This window comes from Mytilus trossulus, chromosome 4 (assembly GCF_036588685.1).
Source record: "Mytilus trossulus isolate FHL-02 chromosome 4, PNRI_Mtr1.1.1.hap1, whole genome shotgun sequence".
Classification (NCBI taxonomy): domain Eukaryota; kingdom Metazoa; phylum Mollusca; class Bivalvia; order Mytilida; family Mytilidae; genus Mytilus; species Mytilus trossulus.
In genome coordinates this window covers 77,854,790-77,879,444 of record NC_086376.1, presented here as the reverse complement: position 1 = coordinate 77,879,444, position 24,655 = coordinate 77,854,790, and the positions used below count along the sequence as shown (strand labels likewise).

The following is a 24,655-nucleotide window of genomic DNA, read 5'->3' as shown; positions in this document are numbered from 1 at the left end:
TTGATTTTAAAGTACTTCCTTGGTGTTAAAGAACTTATTTGAATAAAAAAAACTTGACATTTTATGTTTTGCTTTTAAACATGCAGATTTTGTTTTAGAGTGGAACGAATTCTCCCTTTTAAAAAACTAAAAACTTTGTTTATTTGTTTAAAGCTGTAAATAATGTACTATCTTATAACGAAACATAATATTATGTCCAAGTGTATAGAAAGGTGCGTTATTGTCATGTTAAAAATATGACTGTATTAGGCTTGAAATTGAGGTCCTTGTATTTCTGAATGCAAACCTCCATTGACAATGGGCTAACTACATGTTTCATTTGGTTCATTGTTATAAAGGGATTTATAATTCATCGCTCTAGTTTAAGATAAATGGTTTATTATTAAATGGAACCTTTTTCAAAATTGTTATAAAGCCAAACAAGACTATGCTGTATCACATATCCAATAACAAAACAAATTCATAGCTGTTTGAAACTTAAATGTTGTGTCCATAATTGCTTAACTGCTCAGGGTTCGATCTCTGCACGAAAAAGACGGTTTGCTGTCTCTCTTAATAGCCTCTTGTTTATCATACATCAACAATACGGCACCGAATCGTTGTGTAACTACTAAAATTGTCAAATTGGTTCCGGAGGAAGAAAAGCCTTAGTTTTTCAAAAATTAATTAAAACATTTAATTTATAATCATAAACATAGCAATGATAACTCAAGTCAACACAGAAGTGCTGACTACTGGGCTGGTGATACCCTTGGGGAAATAAATCTCCACCAGCAGTGGCATCAGCTCAGTGGTTGCAAATAAACTCATCAAAGACATCACACTATAATGTATAAAAGGCTGGTTTAATTTTGGCCCTGAATGCTCTTCAACTTTGTACTTTATTTGGCCTTTTTAACTTTTTTGGATTCGAGCGTCACTGATGAGTCTTTTGTAGACGAAACATGCGTCTGCTGTATATTAAATTTAGTCCTGGTATCTATGATGAGTTTATTTACATGTTGATCTAGAAATGGCTGGGTTAATTTTGTTGATGGGTTATTGCTGCTTTGAAGTACATCCTACATCTTTCTTTTTTGCATAGATATACATTTTAAATTATTTGATGGGAAATGAATTTGTAATTTGTAGCTGGAGATGCCTTGTCTTGTAAAAATACCTTGTTCTTGTAATTTTCAATGTCCACCTTGTGTATTGTTTTGAACTGTTCACATTACACTTCCCTACATATAGATCTCGGAAGTGCAAAGGCCAGAAACACTGAAGATCTACTTTGTATCGGGCATAATGGAAAGTGGAAATGGAGACAATTTTTTTTTTTTTTTTTAGATATTGGCCCTCACAATAAAATTGTAGTTGAAGGTATATGCTGAATGAAATAAATGTAATAATCTCTCCTTGTTATAAGGATAAAGAATTTCACATTGTATACCATCTGTATACCTTCCCGTGGAATCTGTCAAATGATTTAGGAGCAGATCAAAATCATCTAATGAACTTTAATAATCAATTATTTTAATTACTGCATGTTCAAAGATTTTGCTTCATGTACATTTTCATGTTCAATTGCACAAAAAACACAAAATAAATATTTCAAATATATTTTATTAAAAAAAAAAGAAGCAACAGAAGTAAAGAAAGATAGCTTTTTTTGTGTAAAACAAATAGATTACATATAAAGTAACAAAATAATTCCTCCCTACTTTCACATTAGGAGTTTTAACATTTAAAATAAGTTTAAAAATTTCCAAAACAATGAGTTGATGTTTTGTGGTCATCACAACAAGGAGTGATAAAGAAAAGGAGTAATCCTATATTTTAGGAGTACTCAATGAAATCGAAGTAATTTTTCAATGCATATTATAACTAAAATATGAAAAAGATATTGTCACAGAAATATTCATATGATGTGAATAAAAAACAAATAGTTCCTCTTCATGTGCAATGTAACCAAAAATAGAAAGTATGAACAACAAATCTGTCCTTAAAAAATTAAGTGCAAGATTATTTTATTTTACTGATTCAAATATTTTTCAAAGTGAATGGGTTTCATGTGTTCACATTAACCATAATGAATACAACTTCAAATTGTCTTCATGATATCCCAATTTCTTAATAAAAATTTTCAATTGTTTGTCTTAAAAACACTCATTAATTCTCAACTTCAAAATGATGGTTATTTAACGTATAACATGAATATGACATGACATTCTAGGTCATCTGAACTGCTGCCTGACTAGAAATTGTATGTACAATATATTTCATGATTATCAGATCATTAAAATCTATTTGCTTAAGTACTAAAATACAATATCAGTAACCTACCCTTGCCAACTGATGAGCCCAGGTAATAAATAGTAGATATCTAATTACCTCCTCATCACGAGATGCTGGTAGATCACTGACTTTAGTTTTTTATGATGTCTAAAAGCTAAAGGTTAATTGCATAAAATGTGTACTGAATATAAGAAAACAAAGAAATGTGTCAATTTGTGTAAATATTTCAATAGTATTTTGAAGAATATGTTTCATACAAGGTTTAGTTCTTTAATTTTAATATAAATCGTTTTGTGGACTTCTTTAGTTTTTTTCTTTGAAAACAGATTAATTATATATAGATTCATAAATCCTTTTGTTCTTTAATTTTATTACACTTGATTAATAGATTTCATTTTTTACAATAGTCAGTAGACAAGCATTTTTTTGTTAACTAAATAAAATTGTAAGTTCTAAGGGCTATTTTTTTAGTTAAAACTATACAACTATTATGTAGACTTTCCTCAAGTTATCTGTATTTGACATTTTATCTCCATGTTGTAAGTTAAATGAATTCAAAATTATGTAAACAAATGTATAAATACATTTCATAAATATATCCATGCTGAATATTGTTATTGACAAATCTTTTTGAGTGCAATACAGTGCTAAACAGTTATAACTTTATAGTATTAATTTTTTTATCACTAGCTATGTGAGCAATTATACATAAAAATCTTCTTTTTCTAGATGCTTTGTTTTATATTTTCATTTTTAAACAGTAATATGCCATTTTGTAAAGCTTCGAACAAACAATGATCAATGGTAATTGAATGAATAAGCTTTTTGAAAATTGTGAACTTCACATAAAAATTGTACCTTTTATTTATTATATGAACGTTTGAAAAATATCTTTGGTGGTGATGTCTTGATGCGTACAATAGTTGTTTATGACAAAAAAGTAAACAAACAAAATATAAAGAAGTAAAGTTTATGAACAGTCGTAAATCGAAAGTCTTTCATCAACTGATAATATCTCCCAAAATATATGTACTTGTATATATATAACACAATTATAACCCATTATGATATAGAATAAAGAATTGAAGGACACCCCATCCAGACCAACATACAGAATAACTTGATTGTATTGATCTATATAAACAAGATTAGTGTGTTTCATATGATCAATGTTATATCAAATTCTTTAATATATATTTCAGAACAAAGTAAGTTAGAAGAAAGACTTTTTAAACCAATGTTGCACCGCATCAGCAATAATAAAATATATTAAAATAGAGACTTTGAATAGCCATGGAAACAGTCATGGATAAATATGAACACAGAGTAGAAAGAATGTGATCTTTGGCAATACATAAAACAAAGATGATATGTGATTCAACAACAAAAACACAATGAGGTTTACCTAGACACAAAAAATATGTTGACTGTCGTTTAAATAAGTTAATAAAGACGTTATACAAGATACTTATTAACTTGATTATACAGTGAAACTATTTAAAACCAAAACCTGTGTGAACTGCAAACTTGTCTATACTGAACTCTTACTCAAGAAGTGTAGTTTATTTTCTGTAGAAATTATACTTATTTAACTAAAGTACACAAATCTCAGGTTTCTCCAAATATGAAGCATACTCAATATTTTCAAATTTTCAATTGACAAAAGTAAAATGTTGATGTCCAAATACCAAAACAGATTAATTTGCCAATGCCATCATTTCCATTAGAGCAAAAATTGTGGTCCTTTAAGAATAAATCCCTGCTAAAAATAAACTTTAATCCAACAAATTTATAATCCTCACCAAGTCCTCAGTATTTAGGTGGTTTTTGGTTAGTGACAGGTTTCACTTTTCTTCCCAAGAATATTCAAATGTACCTTTTTATAGAATATTCCTTTAAAATCGCTTCTATTGTCGCTGGGATTAATGAGGAAAGCCTATGATGATCAGATTCCAACATATTATGTTTAATAGGCAGGGAATTCACATCAATATTGGCAGACAGTTGTCTCCCTTCATGTGGAAATTAATTTAAAGCTTTTGAATATAAATAAAATCTAGAAAATGTAGAACTTTTAGTAAAATGGTCCTTCAAAAAAAATAACATTAAATCCCATGATCCCATGTTGATGAGGGGTAGACACATCATTTGTCTTGTGACCATATAAATCAGCTGCACATAAATTGTTAATCGGAACACAGGAAATTTAAAATTTGTATTAAATAAAAATATTTGTTTACAAATAAATACTACTACACATAGTTAAGATGGACAGGCATAAACACATCAGAAACTTTATAAATGACTTGAAATCACAATGAATAAGACAGAATATTCTTTTAAATACCAAACTAATTTTTCTATTTATCTTTTCTTCCCTCTGCTAACTAGTTTAAAATCTCCAACAAGAATCTAAAAGTTACAATTGTATGATCGTGGTGTTGTCATAACCACTACTTTAATTATCTTTTAATTTAAATTAAATTGGTCTTCAACTCTTTTTCTAAGTTGAGCAAGTTGAATAATAGGACTCCATGTATCCTCCTAAATTTTTTTACTTAATTCATAAATTGTTTCAAAACACTAGTGACAGTAAAATAATGAGATTGAAATTTCCAAACTGAGTCAGTCGGTCTTAACTCAGCTCAATAGAATACCTGTTATTCAATCATGAACAAAACTTACTCTTTCAATTATCTGTGGGAATTAGGAGCGAAAAGCACATAGAGATGCATATAAATGATAATTTTCAATGCATTTTTAAATGCAGTGTAAATTGTTCAAATCTTATACCAAGTACGAGCAGATGTAAGATTAAGATTCTAATCCTTTATATGAAGAGGTCACAGATAAAACATGACAATTTCAATTAAAACAATAAATCTATTTAATTTGGATTTCTCAAAGTAAATGATAGAAAGAACATAAATATAACTTCTTTTAAAATCAATAGAACAAAAATAATTGAATACAATAATATTTTTTTACAAAGGTAGACATGAAAATAAAAATCCATTTACAATGCATAGAAATTTCATTTACAAAATACATTAAAATGTTTTATGGGTAAATATATCTGTATTATTATCAACTGTATCCAGCTGTTCGGTTGTCATCCCTCTGTATAATACCATTGATCAATACAAAACAATTAAAACCTCCTTAAGACTATTACAGAAACAGTTTGATATTATGTTTCTAAAAATAAATATTCTATACATATACATAATATATCAACACTTTTCACATTATATACATATATATATAAATATTGGACTTATTTGTGAAAAATTAATCTGACCATGAATTTATAAAACTAGAGAGCTCAGCAGCTACATACATTTACATACATATATATAAATAACAATGACTTTATAACAACTGTAACAACATGTATAAAATATACAATCTTTAATATCACAATGGGTTAGCTCCCCTGACAGGAAATGGGACAATTACACAACCAATCATATTCAATACACGTAAAACGAATTCCAATTGCATTGATTTATAGCATAATCAATATTCTAACTTAAATATTTTATAATCTTGTTGCATCATGTAGGATATACCATGATTGATTAATACATCATTAATGATGTAAGTAAAAACAGACTTATTGTTTGTATTTGTATGTTTTCTTTGGTATTTTTTTAAGGAATGAGAATAGCCTCTTTCTTCTGTCAAATACCAGTAAATTTTCTTTTTCTTTTTAGCACAACTTTTGTCATCAGAGGGCAAATCTAAACCCCAACTATATCAATGAAGTGAAATTACCAAAACTAATGTATGCCTTTTTCAAGCTGTTTCAAAGACATTTCTGATGTTGTTGCTTTTATTTTCCTTCAGACAGTTAAGACCCTCTTTTTAAATTTCCCTTTCCCCTTAAGAAAACAGTTTTTAGAGAGTGCAGGATGAAACATACAGAATTTATTTTGCTAAGAGGAAAACATTTCTTTTTTTAATAAGATATCATCAGAAGAATAAATACAGAGAAAGGTACTTCTGTAATATATCTGACAATAATGGACAACAGAAGTAGTAAGTGTCAATTTGAAGTGGCTAACACCTTTAGTTCAAAAAGTTCAAATATTTAGCTTTCAGTATTATTATTTTCCAACTACATTTACAAAAACCAAGAAATATTCCACCAAAGGAAAAGATGACAATTTTTTAAAAAGGAAAACGAAATGGAAAACAAATTCACAATGTAACATGTAATATCTTACTGTAAAATGCACTCAGTGGCATCTACCTATTATATGAACATAACAAGATGCAACAATCAACATCAAATACAAAAATAATGACTACATGAACATGAATTAATGATCAATGTGATTACAATGTCTCACAAATATGATCATAACTTTTCAGAAAATAAAACATGTTTATCATGATCATGATGTTCATGATTACTATGATTATCATGAAGTATTGAGCTGGTCTCTTTCCTGGGACTACTTTGAATTGTATTAGAGTTTCTAATGATTTTCTGATCATTATTTTGGTTAATTTTTTTCACATTCGTTAATGTCACATTTTCTGGATCTTTTTGTCTCATGTTTGTTCCACTTGTAATTAATTCTCCAAAACCTTGAGAATGTGAAAATGCATAACCAGAACGCAGAGAACGTGTACTCCTTCTCATTGTTGATGCTCTCCTTAAATGGAGATCTTTAGATCTGGACTTGGACGCAGTCATTCTCTGCTTTAATCTAATACGATCAGAAAGTGTCGGCTTTATATCCACCATATAATATCTATAAGCCACAACTGGCATTAGTAATACAACATTTGTTAATAACAAACAAAACCAGAAATTAGGTGATCCAAAAACATGGTATGCAGCGCCTTGATAGACGTAGTTGAACACTGGGGCATAGAAAGCTAAGATGAAACAGTAGTAAAAGATACAGCTTCCCCAGACCACAACATGAGTAAATCCTGTCCAGTAGGATGTATCCATTCCACACTGAAATATAATTAAACGTTATATTAATAATTGTACTGATTGATTTTCTTATTAATTATATTTACACAGGTACCATTATTTTTAAGCCTCAACGCATTGTTTTCTCTTTGTGATCGTATGTAACAAGTTGATATCTGATATATCACAATAAACAACAAAGTTTTACAAGATGGGGCATCAAGTGTGTTACAAAAAAGAGGAAAAAATGTATAAAATAATACAATAAGGAAGGCTTTAGTCTGTCATGAACAATTTTCCTCTTTGTTCAAAGCCTTATATTTTTCATGTTCATATATTGACTTGTTGACTAATTTAAAATATGTACCAACTTCCAACATTAATCATATTTCATTTTACTTCCCTTGAAGAAATTATTCAAGCCATATGTACATAAAAGGAAAAATTTCAAACCTAACTATAGTGTTTCTTCAACTTATGCCCCTTGGTCTCTTATCCACTCTTTAAAAAATATAAATAACAAGTAAACTGCTCACTGATGATACCCCCGCCGCAAGTGGATAATATTAATAGTGTAAAAATATGCAAGTGTTCGGTAAACAGGAAGTTGTCGAGTGATGAATCTGAAAACGCATCACACGGTATAGCTGACTTATATAAATCCTGAAACAAAATTTCAGAAATCCTTGTATTGTATTTCCTGAGAAAAATGTGACGAAATTTTCAACTTGGCTATCATGTGTAAAATCGTACAAGTGTTTGGTAAACAGGAAGTTGTCAAGTGATCAATCTGAAAACGCATCACACGATATAGCTGACTTAGATTAACCCTGAAACCAAATTACAGAAATCCTTGTATTGTAGTTCCTGAGAAAAATGTGACGAAAATTTTCAACTTGGCTATCATGTGTAAAATCATACAAGTGTTTGGTAAACAGGAAGTTGTCAAGTGATCAATCTAAAAACGCATCACACGGTATAGCTGACTTAGATAAACCCTGAAACCAAATTTCAGAAATCCTTGTATTGTAGTTCCTGAGAAAAATGTGACGAAAATTTTCAACTTGGCTATCATGTGTAAAATCATACAAGTGTTCGGTAAACAGGAAGTTGTCAAGTGATCAATCTGAAAACGCATCACACGGTATAGCTGACTTAGAAACCCTGAAACCAAATTTCAGAAATCCTTGTATTGTAGTTCCTGAGAAAAATGTGACGAAAATTTTCAACTTGGCTATCATGTGTAAAATCATACAAGTGTTCGGTAAACAGGAAGTTGGCATGTTATCAATCTGAAAACACATCACACGGTATAGCTGACTTAGATAAACCCTGAAACCAAATTTCAGAAATCCTTGTATTGTAGTTCCTGAGAAAAATGTGACGAAAATTTTCAACTTGGCTATCATGTGTAAAATCATACAAGTGTTTGGTAAACAGGAAGTTGTCAAGTGATCAATCTGAAAACGCATCACACGGTATAGCTGACTTAGATAAACCCTGAAACCAAATTTCAGAAATCCTTGTATTGTAGTTCCTGAGAAAATGTGACGAAAGTTTCATGGGACGGACTTACTGACTGACAGACGGACAGACAGAGGTAAAACAGTATACCCCCCCTTTTTTTAAGCGGGGGTATAAAAATATAGTTACCCTAAGATTGACAGCTACAACTAAAATACTGGCTACAACAACTCCAAATGATTGAGAATCTGCTAGATCTGTTCCTGAGCTACCAAGACCATCATGGAAGGCACCATAAGGTATAAAGAATAAAACTAAAGATGTTATAAACCCCTCGGCAATACTCCAAGCAAATACTTTCTTATTGAACAATGAGTCTGCTATACCTGGTGCATACAACTTGGGATAACGAAGGGAATAGTATTCATTCACATCCTACAAATAAAATATATCATAAAAGTATACAAATGAAATATCAAATACATTGTAATAAAGTATACAAATGAAATTCATTGACATTGTCATAAAGTATACACATGAAATACATTGTTATAAAGTATATGCATTTAATACATTGTTATAAAGTGTACCCATGAAATATGTTGTCATAAAGTATACACTACACATTACATACAGTATACACATGAAATACATTGTCACAAAGTATACAAATGAAATACATTGTCATAAAGTAGACACTGTCACACATAAAATACATTATCATTGTTATAAAGTATACACATGCATATTTCAACCAATCATCTTGCAAATGTAGGATTTCATTTCAGTTTTCTTGAGAGCCTTAAAGAAATATGTACAGGTATCACAACTGAAATTGCTCATATAGAACTTATTTTTTTAATGCATGTTCAGGCTTGTTTGACCTACAACAGTCTGTGCCTTTTTTCCAATCTATCAAGATCATTTCCCAATATACCAATGACAATAATTCCTGTTCTTGGATTATGATAAAAGTAAAAATCTTGATCTCAATTTTTCACCAATAACAGCATATTAAAATATGAAAAGCATTGCTTGAACAGTTCCAAAGTTATTACACAGAAACTGTTGGCTGTCAATTGCCACCAGCCTGCAATAATTCAACAAATGGATATTAATGTTATATTGTCGGGTTGTTGTCTCTTTGACACATTCCCCATTTCCATTCTCAATTTTATTAAACCTTTGTATGGTAACTGTAGACTGCTTACATTTGTTTTATATAACACATAAATGATCTATTTCAGTTGGTGATGGCTAACACATGCAAGGTACATGGTCATGCTCTGATATTTGTTTTGTCTGTTTTTTTTAAAGACACATATATATTTCATATGGAATTTAAAATCTGTTGTCTTTAATGTCTTTTCCTCAAATATAATAAAGGTACTATTACAATGTATATCGGCGTGAGCCAATGCTCCGTGTTGAAGGCCATACTTTTACCTTTAATGATTTACTTTTACAAATAGTGACTGGGATGAAGGGTTCTCATTGGCACTTATACCACATCTTCTTATTTAAATGTATTTCTTACCTGATCAAATACTCCCATCATCAAAACAGGAAGTGAGGTATACATTACATTGTAAAAAGTGATGAAGTATGGATCAAATAATGTCTGGAAAATATTATTGTATATTTAATCAAAAGTTTTAGACAACAAGCATTTGTTTTGACTTTTTAAAGAGGGTTCAAAATCATACATAGAAATGTTAACCAATGCAATAATTAGTTTTGAACTTCTTATCTATTCAAGGAAATTACCAGGTATATATATAATTATTTATATACAAAGTTCTATAGTTTTAACTGCGCTGTAGCAAATCTGAGACTGGTTTATGTACATTATAAAGCCTATGTTACTTTACAACAAGTCATTTTCATTAAACATCAGAAAAAGAGGTAATTTTTTACATTTTGATGATACATTTTATCACACATATTTTAAACTAAATAATCCAATGATGATTGTGGACAAGTTTGTTTAAATTTTGGTAAAATAGTTTCAAAGGAGAAGAATTTTGAAAAAGTCACTACACATGGCATTTTCAGACCATGACTTACACTTATATATGAGTTATTTTACATTCCTTTGTTATACTGTATAAACATTAATTTTCGTGGGGTCCAAATTTCGTGGTTTTGTATCCAAAAGTAAGTTCGTGGGGATTAATTTTATGGATTTCAAGTTTAGAAAACAATTATATAAATGACACTTTATAATTGACAATACTTAATAAAACTGATCTGAACTTTCGCTGTTGGGAAAACTCAATGATTGCATTTCATAGTAACAGTGAACACGAATCAAGTGCTGTACCCTGCACATGTTAATTTTATTTACACACCTTTGGTGTTTTATTCAATGACAATGATTGTGTAATAAATGTATTATGACTTGAGGGCATTACAGACACATTGGACTGTTAAATGGCATTGATTGACAGTTCTTGATGATTATTAATTATTGTTCAAACAAAGGATTAGGATTATCGTCTGACTTAAAGAAAACCTTCGAATATTGATGTCTAATCAATTAACCTATTTATTTCATTGTATGCATTTATGTTCATCAATTATATAATGTCAATAAGATTTAGTCAGATCATAAAATAATGTAAATCTACAGTTAAATTTTCGTTGGGTTTTAATTTCGTGGATAATTCTTATCCACGAAATAAACGAAATTAAATCCCCCACGAAAATTTCTGCTTTTACAGTATGTTTCAGCTTTTGATTTTGCCGTTTGATATTAGGGATTTTACAGTTTGAATTTTCCTTGGAGTTCGGTATTTTGGGTTTTATACTTTTTGTCCTACTGTACTTAAAAATAAAGCCTTACCTGAGCTGAGAATCCACAGTAGAATGCATACCAGAAATGACACAATGTGAATGCAAAGTTTTTGTAGAAAAAGTATTTAAGAAATTTGCACATTCTAAAGTAACTCCATCGTCCATGTACTAACAACAAGCGTTCTAAGTATCTAAACTGACAGATTGAATAGTCACTGGCCAGAACAGCTTGCATTCCTTCCTGACCACTAATTCCAACTCCTATATGTGCAGCTAAAAATAGAAATAATATATGTTATGGTTGCAGGGGTGAACAAAATGGTCAGTTATTCATACATAAACATTGAACAGTGAAAAACAAAAAAGATCACAATCAAAGAATGCAAGAGTTTTTATTTCTATAATCAAGTATGATAAATTGCACAAATAAGTGTAGGTTTTCACACTTTTAACTGATTGTGAATATTTATGAAATACCATAATATGTAACATCATCATATCATACAGTATACTTCGTTATAACATTATTTTATCAAGGACAGATACTTTACCATAGTTTCTGTACTTATAAGCAACAATAACAATGTACAACAATTTTGTGTCCAAATACTACCAGTAGACCTTAAATTCAAAATAACTTACTTTTAATCATACTGACATCGTTGGCCCCATCACCAATAGCTAAAGTTATAGATTTTTTGTTCCTTTTAACGAGATCAACAACCATAGCTTTCTGTAAAGGTGTAACTCTACAACATATCACAGCTTTACATGAACAGCCTAGTTCTAACAATAATAATTCCATATCTCGGTGCAAAGCATGTATCTGAAAATACAAAAGGACATTTCTTATCAGTTTTCAGCTTCTAAAAATACCATTGAAATTAGGTTGTCTGATTAAACACTACTCTCACTAGTTTGCACTTTTAGTCACTTGATCTCACAAAAAGATTAAAAAAAATTATTTGTAATAAACAACCTTAACTGACAGCTATTGCTCACTGATGAAACCCAATCTGTTACAAACAAGATGGTGAGTGAATGATGTGAAAATGCATCGCACAATATGGAATGCTAACATGAAGCGTGATACCATATTTCTCGAAGCTCTGAAAAGAAGTTTGTGTGAAAAATGTGATAAAATTATCATTAGATTGTCAAAAGGATGACAGATGGAAGACAGTATACATAAAGTCCTAAGAAAGAGGATGGGTGAGGAGTATAATAGTTGATTGGTATACATATATTTAATAAAGTTATGTTGATAACATTAACCAGATGCTCCGCAGGGCGCAGCTTTATACGACTGCAGAGGTTGAACCCTGAACATTTGGGGCAAGTATGGACACAACATTCAAGCTGGATTCAGCTCTAAATTTGGATTATGATTAAATAGTTGACACAGCATAGGTTTCTGACACAGAATGAATGTGGTCTAATGAACTTAAAAAAAAAATTTTGCCTTTGAGCAATTCACTATGCTGTTGAATATTAATCATCTCAAAAAAATGTTTGAAGAAATTTTCTTTTTATTTATGAAATCTGAAATGAAAAAAAATGACCCCCCAATTTTTTTTTCACATCCCCCTTTCCCTTATTTCAAAACTGATCTCAATTCAAATTTCTAATGAAGTTTGCAACAATAACTACTCATTTAAATACATCATAAAATATTAAAATGTAAAAAAAGTACTTGTTATCACTGAATGGTAAAGATTATTTTAATCTATCAGTTAGTAGTAAAAGTGAATATACATTGTATATTGTATAAAATAATGATTTAAGTTGATTCAACTACTATTCTGGACAAAGAAAGATAACTCCAATTGAAATCCAATTGGAATTTCTTGCTATTGCACAATATTGTGCAATTAGATATTTCTTGCTATTGTGCAATACTGTGCAATTGAAAATATTTGCTATTGCACAATACTGTGCAATTGAAGATTTCTTGCTATTGATGAATACTGTGCAATTGAAAATTTCTTGCTATTGCACAATACTTAATATAATAATTTTGGATCCTGATTTGGACAAACTTGAAAACTGGGCCCATAATCAAAAATCTAAGTACATGTTTAGATTCAGCATATCAAAGAGGCCCAAGAATTCAATTTTTGTTAAAATCAATCTTAGTTTAATTTTGGACCCTTTGGACTTTAATGTAGACCAATTTTAAAACGGGACCAAAAATTAAGAATCTACATACACAGTTAGATTTGGCATATCAAAGAACCCCAATTATTCAATTTTTGATGAAATCAAACAAAGTTTAATTTTGGACCCTGATTTGGACCAACTTGAAAACTGGGCCAATAATAAAAAATCTAAATACATTCTTAGATTCAGCATATCAAAGAACCCCAAGGATTCAATTTTTGTTAAAATCAAACTAAGTTTAATTTTGGACCCTTTGGACCTTAATGTAGACCAATTTGAAAACGGGACCAAAAATTAAGAATCTACATACACAGTTAGATTCGGCATATCAAAGAACCCCAATTATTCAATTTTTGATGAAATCAAACAAAGTTTAATTTTGGACCCTTTGGGCCCTTTATTCCTAAACTGTTGGGACCAAAACTCCCAAAATCAATACCAACCTTCCTTTTATGGTCAAAAACCTTGTGTTTAAATTTCATAGATATCTATTTTCTTATACTAAAGTTATGGTGCGAAAACCAAGAAAAATGCTTATTTGGGTCCCTTTTTGGCCCCTAATTCCTAAACTGTTGGGACCTAAACTCCCAAAATCAATACCAACCTTCCTTTTGTGGTCATAAGCATTGTGTTTAAATTTCATTGATTTCTATTTACTTAAACTTAAGTTATTGTGCGAAAACCAAGAATAATGCTTATTTGGGCCCTTTTTTGGCCCCTAATTCCTAAACTGTTGGAACTAAAACTCCCAAAATCAATCCAACCAAGAAAATGCTTATTTGGGCCCTTTTGGCCCCTAATTCCTAAAATATTGGGACCAACACTCCCAAAATCAATCCCAACCTTCCTTTTGTGGTCATAAACCTTGTGTTAAAATTTCATAGATTTCTATTCACTTTTACTAAAGTTAGAGTGCGAAAACTAAAAGTATTTGGACGACAACGACGATGACGCCGACGACGACGCCAACGTGATAGCAATATACGACGAAAATTTTTTCAAATTTTGCGGTCGTACAAAAAGGAAATTTAAGTATCCACTATGCTATATAAAACAAATTCATTTGTCTGGTATTTGTATATACAAAGAATATATATTTTATGTCAATTTTTATTTAGTATGTTTTAATTTTTACCAAACTATGTCCATTTATAACCAAAGCGAATTCATCAGAGTGAGGCAGGTCAGGACTAATGTCTGCTGCTTTTTGTCCATTATAACAAACTCCCCCATTGGAAAAAGCCACTCCTACTTCCTCTTCTTTCTGGGTTTTATTTTCATGTTTGATCTTTTTTATATTTTGTAGTGCATCTTTCATTTGTTTGTCAACTGATTCATAAGTTTCCCCATCAACGATAAAAATCTCCTCCATTTCATCTGTGATCAGCTGACATGAATAACCAATGTTAATTGCAGTTTCTGAAACAAATAAACAATCAACTGAGTCAAGACATAGGTAACCAATGTTTATTACAGCTAATTTAAATGAGCAAGTAACCAGTTATCAGTTACTGTTATTTGTATTTATTTTTTATGATGATATATTTTTATCTGTCTACTTGAGTTGAATATGGTATGACAACATGAACAAAGATTGGAACAGAAAATGATAACTCAGTTAAGTCAACAGAAATGATTTATTCTACTATTTCAAAATGTAAATTTAGCTTAGAAAGGCTGATAATACATTTTTACTTAAGAGAAAAGATCAGTAAAACAAAAGTAGGGCTATATTTCAAATACCTGCTATGGAAACAACCAAATAATAGCTCATAAACCTGTTCCTTTAAAACTTACATTCAACCTTAATAATAATTTAAAGTCACCTTATTTCCCATGCTTACCTTGTTTATCACCTGTAAGCACCCAGATTTTAATCCCTGCTAGAGCCAGGTTAGCTATTGCATCTGGTACCCCATCCTGTAGCTTATCTTCTATAGCTGTTGCACCTATCAATACCAGATTTTTCTCAATTTCTTCATAAACTTCATGTAACTTGTCATCTCTGTCGTCCATAGCAGTGCTGAAATACAAATACATTCATTTAGTAATTCATTCACCAACTCAATCTTAAGGCAATGTAACTTCAATGAATAACATATTTACTCAAAGGCTTGCTTTTTTTTAACAGTCATTTCTTTTGAACAGGCCCATACATTTCTTGATCCAAGACATTTCCCAAATACCGCAATAGATAGTATAGTAAGTAAGTAAGTAAATTGTTTATTATAGTGACATGTGTAAGTCAGCATAAATATATAAATTTGTACAAAATATATTTACATATATAATACACCCGGCCCAATGGACCAATAAGTCACCTTTTACTTTTAGTTCAATATAAATGTTCTAATATCACGTGTCAATTGCCAATTTAAATTTAAATACAGATAATTATAGATTAAGAATTAACGATTGTAAAAGTTCATGTAATGATAAATTCATCTAAAGTTTGTAAAAAAGTTTAAGAATGTTAACTAGAGTAAACTGTTTGTTTTCTACGGAAAAGTGACGCTGCTAAGTATTTAGCTATTTTCCTTGGATGGTTCACCATTAGAAATGTTAATTTTCCCTGGTCATCTAGTTGCGTATAGTCAGGCACCATTAATATCTTGCTAAAAACAGTTTGTCTGATATCATTATAAAATGTGCAGTTTATAAGAAAATGTAGCTCACTTTCAACATTTTGAGAGTTACAAAAACGACATAGTCTGTTTTCTACTGGTTCCCCAATATATCTACCAGTCTCAATTCTGATCGGTAATATCCCGCATCTAAACTGGGCTAGCACAGATCGCTCGTGTTTCGTAAGATTTAGTTTTACATAGTGCTCTAGTTCGAAGTTTGTTTTAAAGTTTAAGTAAGATCGTAGCTTTGGCTTATTTATCAAGGACTCTCTCCAGATATCACTGTAATGAGTTCGTACAATTTGTTCAAAAGATTTTAAATCCACCATTGTTCTACTTTCATAATAATGTAACATATTAAGTTCCGTGAAAATATCTTTAGTGTCACTACACCAATTGTTTGTGCAACGATCATAATCCATATTGAACACCACTTTCGTTAATCGGTCGTCTTCAAACGATAATAGCCTATTCCAGTAGCGAATAATGTTTACCCAATGCCGAAACTGACTTGGTATCCATCCAGTATCCCCGTACAGTGCTAGAATTGGTGCAAATCTGTGAACGCCTAAGTAATATCGAATTGCTCTGTTCTGTACGTTGTCTATTGATTGGAACTTCCTATTTCCCCATATTCCAGATGCGTAGTCGAGGATTGGAGTAACACAGGAATTAAAAAGTTTTTCATAAGACTGAAAACCAAAATTCTTTAAACTATGGATTTTCGAGATAATTTTACCTAAGGCTCTTCCTGCACCTTTAGCCAAAGTCTCTGCATGTAAATTAAAGTTACCTTTACAGTTAAAAGTTACACCTAAGTATTTATAATCGTCCACTGTTTTTAACGCATTATTGCCGATTGAAAAGTTAAATTCACTCTGCTTTTTACGTCCTTTACGAAAGTGCACGCACTTAGATTTGTCCGTGTTGATCAGAACCCTCCAACGTTTACACCAGCTATGAATCACATTAGTATATATAGTTTATTTTCCATAGAGAACTTTTTACTGGAATAGAAAGCTGTTGTTATGTGTGCCTGAGGACACCAATGCCCTTGCTCAAGGTTTACAATTTTCCAAGATAAATAGGGGCTATCTCTAGAAGGGTAAATGACTACTTCCCAAATTTGAGCTCTATCTGTGAGTTTTGGTTCTAAGCAATTTGTATAATTCTCTTTTTTTTTTTATATATATACTAAAAAAATAACTTTGAATACCTTGCAGCATGGTGTTTCTTCTTCCAATCAGCATAAACATTATCAGGAATATCTTTGACTGCCAAACATAAAGTTCTCAGTCCTTCTGATGCATACTCCTGTGGAAATATGTGGTTTAAATCAATAACAGTTTAAATGCAATATTTGAACAATATTTTAATTGGACTTTTGAAATAAAAGAGTCATTTTAATAGTAGATTCAACATTATTATGGGTAATGAAGACTGTATAGCAATTTAATTAACCACAAAATCTTTTTTCAGTTGGTACAATGATTAAATGTTGTGTCCATTGAAATAACTTTAGTTCTAGTTGACACATTACACAAGGAAACTTTTATACGTTGTTCCTTATCATAAAAGGAAGATTAGTATGACAGTTGTGGCTTGATAAACTGTTGTCATAACAAATGGCCTACAGGGGATAAAAAATGTCCATTCATTTTTTTTGTTTTTGGTTTCTTATAAAAAAATAATCATGTAATAACTCAACACATTTGAGCTAGCTTTTCCAGTTTTCAACATACAGGACTGAATTTTTTTAAATTTGATGAAATACTGATGGCTAAAAGCTTGACAACTGAGATTCACTAAAATCGTAACTTAAACACTCAATTGGGATTTAATGTAATGATGTTTGCACTGACTCCTCCGAAAAAAATCCATAAATTGTGATGTTTATGCTTTTGTGTAGGGTCAGATATCACAAATAAAAGTCAATTTATACTAAATTGTTTTTATAAAATGGTAACAAACTTACATTTAGATGGTGTAATGTCAATTCCTTTAGATCTGCACATTTTGGATCCATCCTTTCTAAAACAAGAGAATCTGCTCCTTTACACCATAGCTGTATTTTACCTTCTCTTCTTACTATAACCTGTTAATGGAAAAACCAAACTGTGTGATAGAAATTACATAATAATAGTAAGAATGATGCCAGACATCATATGTGTTCAGTTGCTATGCTCAGTGCTTTAACGGGCGTATGACATTTGCGCCGATTTTGAAAATTTTTATTCTTTTATTTGCGCCGATTTTATATTTGCTCCTAATTAGATTTACAGGTAAGTTAAAACTTGTACATGTACTGTGCTATACCATTGGTAAAATCTGGTTATAATTGTTTTTCATCCATGTTTAAGTTAATTTTGATTCATATTGTTCAGGAACTTCGTTGTAACTTGATGGACATATTGCACACTGAAACGGACCGAGGAGTCAATTCTTTAATCATCGAGGACCATACATATCGGAAGGTCAGTGTTCTGAAACATAACTACATATCTTATTAATGTACCATAAAATCGTGTAAAGCCAGAGTTATCACGGATTCTATTGTCAAAACACAGATCGAGCATAACCATGTTTCAGATGTCCTAAAGACAGATGCTAAAGAACTACGGATACGGTCAACGAGGAAAAAAGTCTGGAGATTTATCTTGTAGGCCTTCTTCCACCTCCCAGTGGTGAGCAGGGGACAACAGTTATATACATGTTGTGATTGACAATTCATTACATTTGTACAAGTGGCAAATGGAAGAGTTCTATAATGATAAATGAAAAATAACATGACTTGGATGGAGAGTTCTCTCATTGACACTCATATCACATCTTCTTATATCTGTTCACCTGTAATTTACCTGTAATAAAATCAGCGCAAACAAAAACAAAAATCAGCGCAAATGAAATAAAAAATCGGCGCAAATGAAATGCATATCGGCGCAAATGCAAAACGCTGGCTTTAACATTTCAAACTAATATACAAAGGTCAATATATTTTCTGCAGAAATTACATTTCCAAGGGACATAACTCATGTAAAAATAGTTGACCCACACTGATTTCATACTCATCCAAGATATTGGTCATATATCCTTTGATATTAATTTCATAAACAAGAATGTGCACAAAATTGTACAAATGTGAAAGCTTACTGGACCAGACAGACATCCAGTATTTCTTTATCTCCATCACCAACTTGCATTGAGATAATTAAGGAGCATAACTGTTGAAAGGTAAGCGCCAAAAAAGTAAAAGAATTACTTACAGACATTCTTTTTCTGACATTGTTGAAGTCAAGAATACTCAACAATTCATATACTCTCTGTTCACCTTGGATCTCTACTGTTATAGTTGTTGGTGTTCTAGACTGTAAATAAAAAATTTAAAATCATTGAGCCTTATGAAATTTAAAGTAAACACATTCAGTATTAATTAATAGAAGTTGCATAAGATATAACCCTAAGTAAAAAAAAAAAAAATTAAAGCAGAGATACAATTTTAATCACTAGCTACTTTACTTTATAGTGATATAATTTGGTATATAAGGTATAAAGCAAAGATTTGGGACTTTTAGCATTTCTGTTTGAAAAAAAAAATGTGACTAGAAGACTTCTTTTACACATTTAACACTGTCCATTTAGATGTCCATGTTTACTTTGGAGGTGGCTTTTTCCATTTTCAAAGTGATACCCCTTGGCAGCCCAGAATTCAAAATGTAACACAACTACATTTAATAAGTAAAGCAAACCTTGAAAACATATCCAAAGTTTCTAGCTGCTGACACAAGTGCACCTTCATCAGGAGACTGAGCTTGATATTCTAGTTTGTCTGAAATAATAATAATTCAAATAACATAAAACAGTGTAAAATGCAGAAAGTGCAAATAATTAATGTAAGTTATAGATGATTGTTGATCATCTCCACCAGATTATTTTCAGCTTGAGCCGGTACAGCAAAAGTGAAAAAAGAAATCGAAAATGACCAATGATAATCCTTTTATCGCTATTTTACCTTTGCTGAGATTGTCAATTTCATGTCAATTTCATTTACAATGCCACATGACCCCTTAATTTTCTAGGGATAATTTTGCATATTATACATTATGTATAATCTAATTTATACATTATTTTTTGTTCTAAAGAAGTTTGGGATTTAAACATTCCAAAAATAATAACAATAAATTAATGAAATAGAAAAAAATGTAAAATATAATAAAGGAGTAGGGGCAATAAGGCCCTTATTTGGCCCAAAAATTACTGCAAATTTAAAAGTTATCATACATATTTTTAAATTACTGAAATCATGACTAAGGTATAAGGTACTAAGATAAACCAAAACAAATCTAACATCGAACAAGTTACCATGGCAACGAATCATGACCTAATTTGCATATTTTGTAAAATTTCATGATTTTCCTTGTTTTTTCATCAAATTTTTTTTTTGTTCTAAAGAAGTTTGGGATTTTAACATTCCAAAAATAATAACAATAAATTAATGAAATAGAAAAAAATGTAAAATATAATAAAGGAGTAGGGGCAATAAGGCCCTTATTTGGCCCAAAAATTACTGCAAATTAAAAAGTTATCATACATATTTTTAAATTACTGAAATCATGACTAAGGTATAAGGTACTAAGATAAACCAAAACAAATCTAACATCGAACAAGTTACCATGGCAACGAATCATGACCTAATTTGCATATTTTGTAAAATTTCATGATTTTCCTTGTTTTTTCATCAAATTTTAAGTATATTTTAGATTGAAAAAGTATGTGCCCACCCAAGAAACAACTTTGTATTTGGTGAGATTATGCCAATAGTTATAATAAAGCTTCTTTTAAATTATTTTGTTGTTTCTCGGCTGCACAGGATGTTTCCTCAAAGGAAATAATGATAGAAAACTGCATAAATTCTATATTTTTCATCATTTTTGTGAAAACAATACATATTATGACGTTATTGTGACGTCAACAGATAAAAATCTTTCTGTTTTTAAATTATATTTCTTGACCCTATGCATTTCTAAACATTATGTGCCAATTTGAAATGGTTATCAAACCTTTTATTTTCTAGGGCCAAAACTAGGCCTTAATGCCCTTACTCCTTTACCTACAGTACGGGTAGGGACTTATTTTTATGGATGTCTTAATCCGTCTAGTCGGATATGAATAATCGGACATTTTTATGGTAGGTAGTATGGTCATTAATCAACAGGTCCAGGTGTAATTGGCAATATATTTGTCCTTTCATCTTAATCCGTGCTGCTAGAATTACGGTTCACTGATTTCAGAATCAGGTTACCTGTAATTTTAACCTCTCAGTCACTTTATTGATTACATCGTTTTTGACATAAAATATTTTTACAGGTGAAGTACTGGAGAAAACTGTTTTAATAAAAATAGCCTATTTTTTTAATTATGGTTTTTATATTTCAACTGCTATTTATTTTCTAATTTGTTCCTCAAAATTATTTTTGTTCTATGTTCCTTGTTGTTTGTTTTTTTGTGTATCTTTTTCTTATTTGTTTGCATAAAATTTCAAAAATATTTTTACATGTATTCTATTTCGTGAAGCTTACGGTTATTTTTGTTTTACTCGTAAATCCATTGATTAGCAGAATGCTGTCTCAAGGGTTAGTTTGACGCGGCCACATGCAAAATATTTCTATAATATGTATTTAATATTCAGTCTGTGTTGGGTCAGTTCCGAGATAAAATAAAAAAAATATAATTACAGTGAGCAATACTTGTTTATTATTTAGAAGCTTGCTGATTCTTTGTAGTTTTTACTTTATACTGTAAACAATTTATTGTCCGAAACTTCAAAGGTGGAGATGTATAACTAAGATAGAACGCAAATAATAACACTAGAAGAAGATATTGATTCTTCCCGGACTTAAGTTTATTTTAAGATTTACGTGTTTGTTCATTATGCTAAATTTATATAATTGATCTGCATTTGGGGGTAGGGGGTAAATAGGGTCCGGATCTCGAATCCCGGGCTTAAAAACACGAAGTCCCAAGGTCCCGAATTTAAATAAATCAAAATCCCGACATCGCGAAAAAAAAAGAATTCCCAGATTCCGAAAGTGTTAATCCCGAAATTAAATTTGCCGTGAAAAGATAATTCCATGATACACATATTAGTGATCAACAGCGTGTATACGTGGTTGAACTTTAACTTGACTCCACTCACAATATTATTGAATGCTAATAAAAGATATTAAAGATCGATTTTGTCCACTGCACGAGATTTTTATATGGCGGGAAATGTCGTAACAGTAAACTCAGGTGACCTTACTGACGACCGTGGGAAAATCCATTCATGATTAAATTTGATGTGGAATGATTGACAGTATTGTGCGTTAGTTTTGAGGCTCTTGATCGATTGACCAGAATAGAAATTTAATCGATTTACATACATGTAAAATCAAAACAAGATTTAGTCTTCTTTAACTATTTTTTGTTTTATTTTTATCAGTCATTTCCCGGATTCCCATTTAAATAATCTACTTTGGAGAACTCCTTTAAACTTCGGAAATAATACAACATCGATTTAAAAATTCTTACAGACTGCGAGAGCTATAGAATGACTAGAAGTACGACGAAAAAGTAAAGACAGCTGATCATGACTAGTACGATTAGCCTTCAACCCCATTTGGGTATAAATGTGCATTTATTCAATAAGCTATATAAGGTTAATTTTTGATTTTCGTGTATCGATTCGTAAAATATATTTTTAATAAAAACACCGGCGATTTTCATAAAATAGTCGAGACATGAAAATAGAAAGGCAATATCTCGAGTGTCAACAATTTTTTGTAAAATAAAAAATAGGAATCGAAATATGATCACGGCGTTATAAATATTGTATTTACAGAACCAATTGTTTGACTTTCAAAGAGATAAACGGGAAATATGTCAAAATAGAAAGCACGAGTGATCTGTCTGACCAAAACGTTTTACTTGCGAGAAATGATTGACAGGTGTGAATTGACGTAGCAACTCCGACGGGGAAAGTTGTATGAAAAGGAAAATAACTTTATTCACAATGCCTATACATATTTTATAAATATGATATGTTGGCCTTATACTTAGAATTGTGTTTCTAATAATAACATATCAAGGAACAGGACGTTAAAAGGGGGAAATAATATAACCATCAACGAAAACTTGTATAATTTACGGGATTGATGTCTCAACAATTTGATTTAAACTTCGATTGAAAACAGTCTTGGTTGTTATTAGGCTTATCATTTTGAATTAGATGAAATATTTACGGTTTACAAATACAAATGCAAATACGAAATAGTTTATTGGCACAAAACTATTATAACAATTGGCAACACAATATATTGTTAAAAATCGTCTTTATTTCATTTTCAAATTATAAAAAAAAAAATCACACATTCATGATATTTAATTTTAATTTTAAATATTTAATTTTTATTTTAAATTCTTTTATTTAATTTTAATTTCAATTCTTTCTCTTTGAATACAAAACAATATTTTACATTTATCTATTCTCCATACATACAAATATATATCTGTACAGGTAAAATTTAATTCTAATCAAGCTGGTACAGATTGATTTACGACCTTCCACTTGGATATTGCACAGCAGGTGTTTATTACACTGGGACAATTGTCCGACCAGTCTGACATCTAGACGGATTAAGGCTTCCATAAAAATAAGTCCCTTCCTGTACTGTATGCCAAAAAATTAAGAATCTTAAAATACCTGACAATTGAAATAGTGTTAATGGTAATATACATAAACTGAAAATCTCTAATATATTGTGAGTCCAATATCTTACCATCTTTAGTTTCAGGCATCACAGTATGACATAAGGCTAACAGTGTAAAGAACTGTTCCACTTTAAAATCTTTTTCTCTCATTTTCTCTATCAGCTGTCTATCGTAAAACTCAAAGTTTGGCTCTGCATAGGGATTGCTGGATAGGTCAACTTTAGGTGTATTCTGAAAAATATTAACAATCAGAATTTCAGTTTTAATATATTGAACTTGAATCATATTTAAGGGAAAAGGTAATTTAAAAAAGTAAGCTTCACGGTTCATAACTTTTCACTTAGAAAAATTATATTTAGAAGTTCTGTATAAAAACTCCAATCCCCTCCTAGTCTCAATGGTAATCTAGTGACATTAGACAAGCACAAAACATTGTGTGAGAAAATACTATTGAAATTTCTGAAGAAGATCCAAAAATATCAGTGTATAAAAAATTGTGGCTTGTCTATCTTATTTGAAAAAGGAATAATATTGTAGAAAACTATATCTGATTACATGCAAGATTAAATATTTCTTGACAAGTTTTTTTCATAAATTTGACTGAGGACATGCAGCATTTTTATTGTAGCTTGTCTATCCAATAGAACTTGGT

The 24,655-nt window shown here is 30.5% G+C and overlaps 1 protein-coding gene across 4 annotated transcripts in view; it reads right to left on the bottom strand.

Moving 5' to 3' along the window:
* Positions 1–1,585: 1,585 nt before the first annotated feature.
* The window catches only part of LOC134716033 (phospholipid-transporting ATPase ID-like), a 71,349-nt gene continuing 48,279 nt past the window's right edge, over positions 1,586–24,655 (bottom strand). For all 4 annotated transcript variants that reach the window (XM_063578711.1, XM_063578712.1, XM_063578713.1 and 1 more), the window contains exons 14-25: positions 24,072–24,234; positions 20,004–20,083; positions 19,521–19,622; positions 18,233–18,352; positions 17,474–17,571; positions 15,475–15,653; positions 14,766–15,049; positions 12,113–12,296; positions 11,520–11,743; positions 10,212–10,295; positions 8,864–9,109; positions 1,586–7,252 (exon numbers count right to left, since the gene is read on the bottom strand). In XM_063578711.1, coding sequence (XP_063434781.1) covers positions 6,641–7,252; positions 8,864–9,109; positions 10,212–10,295; positions 11,520–11,743; positions 12,113–12,296; positions 14,766–15,049; positions 15,475–15,653; positions 17,474–17,571; positions 18,233–18,352; positions 19,521–19,622; positions 20,004–20,083; positions 24,072–24,234 — 2,376 coding nt within the window. In that variant the 3' untranslated portion in view covers positions 1,586–6,640. The remainder of the gene's footprint in view (positions 7,253–8,863; positions 9,110–10,211; positions 10,296–11,519; positions 11,744–12,112; positions 12,297–14,765; positions 15,050–15,474; positions 15,654–17,473; positions 17,572–18,232; positions 18,353–19,520; positions 19,623–20,003; positions 20,084–24,071; positions 24,235–24,655) is intronic.